At 38.5% G+C, this 10517-nt stretch overlaps 1 protein-coding gene across 1 annotated transcript; it reads left to right on the plus strand.

Moving 5' to 3' along the window:
* Positions 1–8995: 8995 nt before the first annotated feature.
* On the plus strand, positions 8996–9927 carry LOC102751731 (HAUS augmin-like complex subunit 4). Its single transcript, XM_006769423.2, has one exon. It carries the CDS (start codon positions 8996–8998, stop codon positions 9878–9880), a length of 885 nt encoding a protein of 294 aa, XP_006769486.1. The 3' UTR covers positions 9881–9927.
* Positions 9928–10517: the final 590 nt, after the last annotated feature.

Raw genomic sequence — 10517 nt, forward strand, 5'->3', positions numbered from 1 at the left:
AAAGATATATGTATAATCATTTAATCATTTTTTCTAACATTTTTTTGTAGTGGTAAAACATTGGGAAATATCTAAAGATTCATTCATTGGGAAATGTCTCAGAACTTTTAATAAATCATGGTATAGTAATACTATGGAATACTATGTAGTTTCTTTACTTTTTTAAAATATATTTTTATTTATTTAAGAGATACATATGTGTCCTTATACCCACGTTACCCCCTACCCCCCCTCTCATGTCCTCACCCCCCCTATTGTCCGTGTCCATTGGTTAGGTACATCCACTGGCTGCCTCCTCCACATGCTCCAACCAGGGCCAGGGATCTAGCCTGCAACTGAAGTATGTGCCCTCAATCGGAATTGAACCCAGGACCCTTCAGTCTGCAGGCTGATGCTCTATTCACTGAGCCAAACTGGCTAGGGCTATGTAGTTTCTAAAAAGAAAGAGGTATACTGAGAAATAATGATGCCCATGAAGAAAACCTGCTACAAAATATTGACCCAGTGTATGCAAAAATCAACTTTTATGAGAGTGAAGAGTGCACATATTTTATATGTGTTTGTGTATATGCAAGGTGGGGAAAAAGTAGATTTACAGTTGTTTGTATGGAAAATAATACAATAATTTATAAATAATCATACAAGAATAAACTATTTTACAGACTCACAACTATAAACCTACTTTTGCTCCACCCTGTCTGTATATGGCAGTCATGTACCCATGGAGCATGGAGCTTTCACATTTTGCAATCTTATATCAGCTTTTGTTTGGGGCTATCTTCCAAGGGTGTTTTTATGGCTAACAGCTTTGGGAGATAGAAATAGTTTCTTCCTTCGGGATAGGAGGCAGAGGACCGACGGTTTTTGCTGTCCAGAATAAAAAAGATAGTCTCCCTCAGAGTCTGGGATGATTCACTAGCAGCCCCCCTTTAAAAAATATGTTTTTCTGGAGTCAGGGTTCCTTATGAATTCAAATGTTACCTTTTGTTACCTCTGTATATATCTGTGTGAGAAGGTAGTAGTGATCAATTATTCCACCTGAGGTAATAGAGGGAGTAAATCCTGAAATTCCAGCCATTTCATGAATAACGATTGCATTGGCATTAACTGTTTACACTCAGAGGGCAGAGCTAGAAGAAATCATTGAGAGGAAGTTACAAAAAAGAGATAGATATAATTTAGGTTATTAAAAGGAGACATTTTCAAATGTTAAATGAAATAGGTAATTATCCTATTAGTAAATCACTATTGCTCACCTTATCTCAGGATTTGTGTTCCTCATTAGTGTTTCTTCAATAAAGTGTATGATCTTCATCTTGTGGGTCGATACTTGATTGTGTTTAGAGTTTATTTGACCCTTCTCAAATGAACTTGATTCTTCCATTCCCCATGTCCTCACTCTTCACTCAAATGGTTTGGTTTCATCTGAGAAGCTCTATGTATTTTTTCTACATTCATGTGTCTTTTCTTGGTCATAGAAGTGGGGTCAACGGGCCAGGATTTAACATGAAAATTTGGTGCAGACTTTTGTATAGTTGAAATAGTAAACAAAACTTTTGCTGAGTATTTCTCCTATGGATCAAAGGATCACAGAGCCTTCCCGGTAGTCTAGATCAGTGGTCGGCAAACTGCGGCTCACGAGCCACATGCAGCTCTGTGGCCCCTTGAGTGTGGCTCTTCCACAAAATACCACATGCGGGTGCACACGTACAGTGCGATTGAAACTTCATGGCCCATGCGCAGAAGTCGATATTTTGTGGAAGGGCCAAAGAGCCACATGTGACTTGCGAGCAGCAGTTTGCCAACCACTGATCTAGATCATCTAGTAGTAGTGCTCTACTTTGAAGTTCAGGGCCAAAGCCCCATCCTAAATAATAAAGAGCTAATATGCAAATGGTTGTCATGCCTTCATGCCGTCACGCCCTCACACCATCATGCTGTAATGGCTCAGACACTCAACACTGGGGAGAGAGGAATGGGGGCCAGCCAGGCACAAATGAGCTTGTGAGAGAGGAATGGGGACCAGCCAGGCTGTGGCCCAGGAGAGAGACAATTCGAATGCCCCATGGTCCCTGCAGTCCCGGGCATCTGCAGCTGTGGCCCAGGTGAAGCTGCCTGAAAACACAGTCCACTGTGGCTGCAGCTGGCCCGAGTGAAGCCGGTTTGGATCCTGGGTGCCTGTGGCTGGCCAGAGGGAGGGAACCCTGGGTCCAGGGTGCCTTTGACCTGCCAGAGGAGGGAATCCTGGGTCCCAGGTGCGGGGTGAGCAGAGGTGGTTAGGGGTGATCAGTCAGGCAGGCAGGCAGGCGAGCAGTTAGGAGCCAGAGGTCCCAGATTGTGAGAGGCAGTCAGACATCCCCAAGGGGTCCTGGATTGGAGAGGGTGCAGGCCGGGCTGAGGGACTCCCTCACCATGCATGAATTTTGTCCACTGGGCCTTTAGTTGAATAATAAAGGATTTCTTTATTTCTGTGCCTTTTAGGTACCTTCCTTGGAAAGGTGAGAGGGAAAATCTTGCTGAGCTAGGTAGGATTGAAGTAATTCTGGGTCCCTGACCCAGCACTGTAATACCATTTCTAACAAGAACCAAGTCATTTCTGTTTCCCAATAAGTATTGACAGGAATATTGATGAGGATTATCTTCTATTGGTCCATAGAGGCTAGAGTGGGGGCCTTGTATGAAGTTTCTACAGAGTATCCTATTTATATAAGAATTACTTTTTGTATTATCTTAACATAACACAGATATTAGTAAAATTAAGATTGTGAAATGGAGGAAGGAATAAAATTTAAATGCTTATCTGTAAACACATATATTTTAGAATGTATTTTGTTATCTCAATGTTTACAAACCAAATTACCAGTGAATCCTATGTGTCAAGGAAGTCAGAGAAAATAATTATCAGACAAATTTAAAGTATGTTTCAACATCATGTTGCCAAAAGAATAACTACCTAGTGTTCACAGCAGTAAACAATACATTAATTTGTTTCCTTCCTGTGATTTTTCCATCATTCCCTTTTCCCAGGTAAAAAGCAGCCAAAATGCCTGCATGTTTCTTAGAGTAATTTTATTGGAGTTTTCTAACCTTTACCATTGGTATCTTTATCTTCCTCTTGGCATGTTTCCATTTTTTAGAGACATCATCATGCTATCAAAATCTCCAGACAGGGAAGATGGGGGCTGACTTGTCCTTCTCTAGCAATGCTAACAGAATCTTAATACATTTTTTGTTAACCTTTTGGAAATGCCAAGCAATGATTTACAAGTCTCCACCCCGTAGGGCATTTGTAAAGGAGTCACCCAGATGGTTTGAAACACTCTTGAACAGTGCAATTCAAGATGCAGGGCTATGGATCTCAGGAATGTCTTACAGGCTTTGTGCACTTAGGACAAGGTGTGAAACATACATAAAAAAATGGGGATAAAGGAAAAAAAAATAATGGAAACCAAACTTGAAGCCTGTACCTTAGAATTTTCAAGAGTAAAGCTGTGGCTGAAACCGGTTTGGCTCAGTGGATAGAGCGTCGGCTTGCGGACTGAAAGGTCCCAGGTTCGATTCCGGTCAAGGGCATGTACCTGGGTTGCGGGCACATCCCCAGTAGGAGATGTGCAGGAGGCAGCTGATTGATGTTTCTCTCTCATCAATGTTTCTAACTCTATCTCTCTCCATCTCTCTCCCTTCCTCTCTGTAAAAAATCAATAAAATATATTTTTTAAATTTTTAAAAAAAGAGTAAAGCTGTGCAAAAGAAACTTATCCTATATTTTTAGAATGTGATGTTTAATTGGAATGGAATAAATAATATATCAAATAGGTATATTAAAGAAAAATAAGATCATAGATACACACACTATATGCACACATACATTTCACATACTAAATATAATTTATGCAAAGATTCTCCTTTGGGTGATTTTCAAAGCACAGCATATTTTATAGAAAGGAACAGCTAAGTTTTTCTAAAAAGGGACAGATAGCATATATTTTAAGGTTTGCAGGCTATTTCTAGTCTCTGTCTCTTCATCTCTATTAGTGTAGCTGGAAAGGAGCCATAAACAATATGTAAATGAATGCATGTGGCTGGGTTCCAATAACTATTTATTAACACTGACATTTGAATATCACAATTTTCATGTCACTAGATATTATTATTCTTTTAATTTTGTTCAACTGTTTAACAAGTTTAAAGCCATTTTTAGATTGGTGACTACAAAAGTAAGTGGTGAGTTGGATTTGGCCCACAGGTTATTGTTTGCTGATCCCTGTTTTAGAGGGTCAAGTTCTGTGAGATAAAATGAAATTTTATGACATCTAAAATTTGACAGTATTTTAGATTTGAGAAAACCTCCTAATGCTTAGTATAATTCACTTATCTTAAAGGATGCAGCTATTTTAAAATGCTAAAATAATCTCAAGTTAGCTCTGTATCTTATACGTTTCTTCTGTAATTTGTTATACAGCATGCTTCTCATCCTTTGCAAATTACCAGCAATTCTGTTTTTTTAACTATTTTGTACCAGAGAGACATCACCTCCATTTGAAACTTAATAAATATTGAAAAGAACTGCAACAAACAACAATCAAAGCTAAAGCTAGATTACTAAGTAAAACTAAAAACAAAGAAATTCACAGTGTTCTTACTATATACATGTCAGCACACCTGACTTTCCATTTGTGTACGTATTCTATTTAATTACCGACTGACAGCCAAGTTCTCTTCACCATAACTATCTCAATGCTGGAGTTTTATTTATTTTATTTATTTATTTATTTATTATATTTTAGTGTAAAGTACAAACAAACATTGGGAGAATCTTAAGGTTTGCATATTAAATTAATATGAATATTAATCTAGCTCCCCAAATACAAAATAGAAAAGGCTCGAAAGAAATCGGTGGCTAGAAAAGAAATCAAGAAAATGTGCAATTTATAAATTGTCATACTGTATTAATTTAAGGCACGTGCTCACTCTTCATGTGTTTCTTTCCTTCTTTTTTCCCTGAGTGGCACTTGTATTAATTAGCTGTTGCTGCATAATAAATTGTCATATTTATATACAGCTTAAAACAACATACATGGGTCAGAAGTGTTAGGGCACCAGCTTTTCTGGGATCTCTGCTCCTAATCTCATGTAATTAAAGTGCCGGCTGGCCTGTGTTCTCATCTGGAACTCAGCATTCTCTTCCAAATGCACATGGTTGTTGGCAGAATTCAATTCCTTGTGGTTCCTTGAGACTGTAGGACTGAAGTTTCTACTTTCTTGCAGGTTTTCTTTGGAGTTCCTAGAGGCCCCCACAGTGCTTTGCTAAATGGTTCTCTCAAAACATAACAGCTTACTTCTTTAAGGCCAGCAGGAGACTCTCTCTTGCTCCAGTGAGCTAAGAGGGAGTCTTATGTAGTGCAACATAATTAAGGGAGTGACTATCACATCACCTCTAATATATTCTCTTGGCTAGGAGCAAATCCCAGGTTCCAGCTGACCTCAAGAGGAGAGGATTACATAGAGGCATAACTCATTTAAGGTTACCTTAGAGCATGTCCACTACAGTAATACTAATACTGATCTAAAATACATTATCTGTGTGAACCAAATATTAGTCAATTAGAATAATATTGGGGTATGCTCTTAGAGAGTGGCTATACATTGGTTCTATAATCCAATCCTATATAAAAAAGGCTAATATGCAAATTGACTGGTTGCTATGATGCAACATGCACTGACCACCAGGGGCAGACACTCAATGCAGGAGCTGCCCCATGGTGGTAAGTGTGCTCCGACAGGGTGAGCACCACTCAGCCAGAAGCCAGGCTCATGGCTGTGAGTGCAGCAGTGGTGGCGGGAGCCTCTCTAGCCTCTGCGGAAGCGCTAAGGATGTCCAACTGCCAGCTTAGGCCCACTCCCCATGGGCCTAAGCCATCAGTTGGACATCCCCAAGGGATCCCAGGCTGTGAGAGGGCACAGGCAGGACTTAGGGACTCCCCAAGTGCATGAATTTCATGCATCGGGCCTCCAGTCTGTAAATATTTGTTAAGAGCTCTTCAATTAGGATGCAAAGCTATAGATCATGGTTTCTCAGACTGGGCATTACTAACATTACTAACATTTTGTTGGGAGGGTTTTTTGTTGTAAGGGTCTATCCTATGTATTGTAGGATGTTTTCAAGTATGCCTGACTACATGACTCTACCCACTAAATGACAGTAGCACTCCCTTCCTTAGTTATGACAACCAGACATTTTCAAATGTCCCCTGGGGAGGAAAATCATCCTTAGTTGAAAAGCACTGCTATTGATAATTCCAGTATTTACTTTTGTAAGAGTATTATGAGTCAGTCTTAGAATCATTGAATCATAACACATGAATGCTTCAGTGATCCTTAGGGTGATTTCAGAGAAGAAATAGGGAAGTAAATGAATTGGGGATGTATTTTGAATATTTTTAAGGTGTAGAAGAAGAAAATCTAGGAAGAATATATTTCTGGCTTGGCTAACCTTATAAATGGCAGTGTTATTAACAATAAAATGGAATACAGGAAGAGGTGCAGGTCTTAGGGCTACACAAAAGGAAAGGAAAGAAGGAAGGAAAGAGAGAAGGAAAATGACATGCTGCATTTCACTGTTTTATGGAACATCAAAGTGGATGTATGCAACAAATTGTTGGACAAGTAAATCTGAATATCTGTGGTCAAATTAGAACAAAGGGTCATTGGTATTTAAACTGTAGTTAAAAGGAAGAAAGGGGTGGATGAAATAAGTGAGGCACAGAATGTAGAATGAACAGAACAATGATCTGGATAGAACCCTTGGGCTATAAAATATAAGGCAGGAGAAAAGAAAAGAGAAGTCAATTATAAACTGCAAAAAGGCAGAGTCAGAGTTAGAATGAGCAGCAGGAGATAAAGAGAATGATACTGTGAAATTGAAGGTAGTTGATGTTTTAACCAAAGAAATGTGATAATTGGTGCCAAATATAGAATAGCATCAAATTCCAGCAAGATAGCTATTGGATTTGATAGTATGAAATCCAGTGTCTTGGATTTTTCCCTGTGAAGTCTGGAGGTGTATCATTCAAAGTCTAAGTTTCCTTACTTAATAATTTCTCAGTCAGGCCAGTTCATACTGACCCCTTACATAGACTTACTAAGGCCCCTGTATGCAATAATATCACAGTTTTGCATCCATCACTTGTTTTATCAAATATCTTTGCTTTCAGTTCAAAGAGATCTCAAAAGAGATGTGTAACTCCTTTTGCTCAATTTTTGTCCTGAGGTTTACAGAGAGTACCAAAGTTTATGATTATTAACTTCTAAAAGAACTCCACTGACTTTTACTTTATTGTTCCTTATCCTTGGCCATATGTTCATGTATATATCTTTAAGTATTTGCATTATGGTAGTCTATACAGGAGCTGCCAAGTGTTTTATTTAGGTCCTTATAAGCAAATAGTGTGTGTTTCTAGAAATGTATTATTTTGAATCTAAGTTTTTAAAATCCAGTAACTTAACAGATTAAATTATATATGCTCATTATATTATCAGAGGGTCTAACATGAAATCAATGGTATCCTCCTTTATCACACTCCAATTCCATTCCTGCAACATAACTGTTGTTTGGAATCTCATGTTTTCTTTTCACCTTTTTAAAATTTATGTACATGTATAAAACAAATATACTGTTATATGGTTGGGGGTTAAAAAACAGATTTTATGAAATTAGTATGATGAAAATACATATTATTATGCAGCTTTTAAAACAATTCAACTCTCTCTCAGGGACATCCCTTCAAATCAATATATCTGAATCTACCATATTCAATATAAGTGTGGTATTTAAGCATCAACATGAAGTTATCAATTTAGTCCCTTATCCACTGATGCATATGCATGCAGTTTTCAATGTGTTATAAACAATGCTTTAATGATTAACATTTTATATGGGCATATTCAAGCAACAAGTGTTTTTTATATTTAAAATGTTGTTATACTGGGGATGCCTCTCCTATTCTCCCTGATCAAGCTGTTCTTTCTTCTTTCACTTTCTGACCCCACCACTACTTTTCAATTGGCTTCTGAGTAGATTTTATAATCCCTTAGATCAGTAATCTACCAATCATAGCAGGGTTTAAAAGTTATGTTTCAGGATTACACATATTTTGGAATTATTTGTTGCTAATATTCTGTCATATAACTTCTTCTTTGTGTTTTGGTATCCCTTGACTTGCCAGGTGCTTATAGTGCCACTAGCTTGTATCTAGGCAACCAGCATTTTTCAATCTCTAGCACCTAAAAGTGGTATGTGCTCAGTGTCCCTAGTGTTAATGTCAAACCTGGTAATTGATAGTGTAACAGAAACAACTAAGACAAAATAAAATCAATCCCTTTCACTCATCTTAGCTACTATCAGTTATGTCATTCATTATGGAATGCTTTGGGAGAATAGGAGTACTTGGCTAATGTTCTATTCTGTTACAATCTTTTTCAACTACTTTTTACCTATTAAAAATTATTTCTTTCTTATTCTTCATCAGATTTTAGGAATTTGGTGAGCCTAACTAAGATTATTTGAGATTAGAATACCCGAGAAATAAGAACCCAGGAAACTGAGAAAATTACTTAAAAGAAATTCTACCGAGAACATATGTTCCCTGTGTCCCTCCTTGAATCCACTTTTACTATATTAAATTCCTTGATGTGGTAAATTATTCAAACCTAGAAAATCTATAGGACTTCTCAGTGAGACAAATACCCTTTATTCCCATTCATTCTATTTTATTCAACAAAATTGCTAAGAACAACTGGTTCCTAATATATTTTTTCAGTATTATCACTTTATTTAGGAGATAATCAATACAGGGCCAACACTGAAAAATACCTGTACATAAATTTATATAAATTGGCTATAATGTCCAGAAGAGGTTCAGTTGTTGTAAACAAGGAGGGTGCCTAAATGACTGCAATGTTTCGAGCAAGTGTCCCCACACTCCCTTGAGTTAAGATGGTCCCAGGTGGAGGTGGTCCTTTTAGCAGGAAGAGGAAGCAGTGCCAATGCACAAGCCAAGAGCTGCTTGTGGACTGCTATGTGAAGATACAAGACATAAATTTAATTTCTGAGGACAGAAAGTTTCATGAGACCCTTGAACAGCAGCTACTTGTGACTCAACTAACACAGCTCTTGGGTCCTAGCCAGGAGAGGGTGATGCCTCCACTGCTAGGACTGGAGAAAGCAGACCTTCTGGAGCTCATGCCACCCTCAGAGGATTTTGTGTGGATGAGAGCTTGGCTCCCACTGGAAATGGAGGAGCAACTCAAAAAGAAATGTTTCACTCTGCTTTGCTACCATAATCCTAATTCCAATTCAGAACATGAAGCCCTGAAGGCAGCAAAGATATGGAAACTGGCAGAGATCCTGGTGAGTGAGAAACAGCAGTGCCAGGATGCCAAGAGCCAGCAGAAGGAGGAGGCAGTCCTGCTGGAGAAGAGTTCCACCTACACCCAGGTGCTTCTCTGCTGCCTTGCCTTACTGCACAGTTTGCTTCAGGAGCACCGGCTGAAGACTCAGTCTGAGCTAGACCACATCAATGCCCGGTACCTGGAGATCAAGTGTAGTGCCATGATCCTTAAGCTGAGGATGGAAGAGCTAAAGATTTTGTCTGACACTTACACTGCTGAGAAAGTAGAAGTTCATCATCTCATTAGGGATCGTTTGAAAGGGGCCATTCAGCTACAAGAACAGGACATGGAGAAGTCCCAACAGGTCCTAAACACCTATGAGGTCCTTGGGGAGGAGTTTGACAAGCTGGTAAAAGAGTACACCCAACTCAAGAAGACAACTGAGAACAGGTGTTGGGTACTCCAGGAGTTCAGCAAAGCCTACCGCTGAATGTTGGCAGGCCAGGAGGCACGGCTTGTGCATTGGTTCCTAATACATTTTAAACATTAGATTTTGTGTGGAACATAGGAAGAACTGAATTATATACTGTTTTTCTCTTTAATAATTGTGCTATGTAAAAAGATCAAGGGCTCAGACTTGGGCTTTAGTCAGAGCTATTTAATAGCCATGCTCAAATAATTTAATGTCTTTTAGGCCTTGGTTTCTTAATATATAAATTGAAGAGGAGGGGAATAGATTCTCCAGAGAATTACCTAACTTCTAATTGTATACCCTTTAATTATACTGAGGATAGAATCTCATTAAACTTGGGCCAGTGGCATTCCCTTAACAACGAAAGTGTCTTAGTATGATTGCCATTGTAATGTGCAAATGTTCTCAAATTAAATCAATAAAGTGAAATCATTGCTGCTCTTTCATATGCACAGTTATATTGTGTGATGTTAAACAGCTGCTGTATTCTATCCTGGCTATAGCCCTTCAGTTCTGGTTGAAATGACTCCTGTGTGTATACTGCGAAATAAGGCTAATGCATGATTCAGCATGCCTATAAATGAAAGATTATATTACAGACAGAAAATAGCCCAACAATAGTTATTCTAATACACTTCAATGACATTAGAAAAGA

Source organism: Myotis davidii, unplaced genomic scaffold (genome assembly GCF_000327345.1).
Source record: "Myotis davidii unplaced genomic scaffold, ASM32734v1 scaffold1384, whole genome shotgun sequence".
NCBI lineage: Eukaryota > Metazoa > Chordata > Mammalia > Chiroptera > Vespertilionidae > Myotis > Myotis davidii.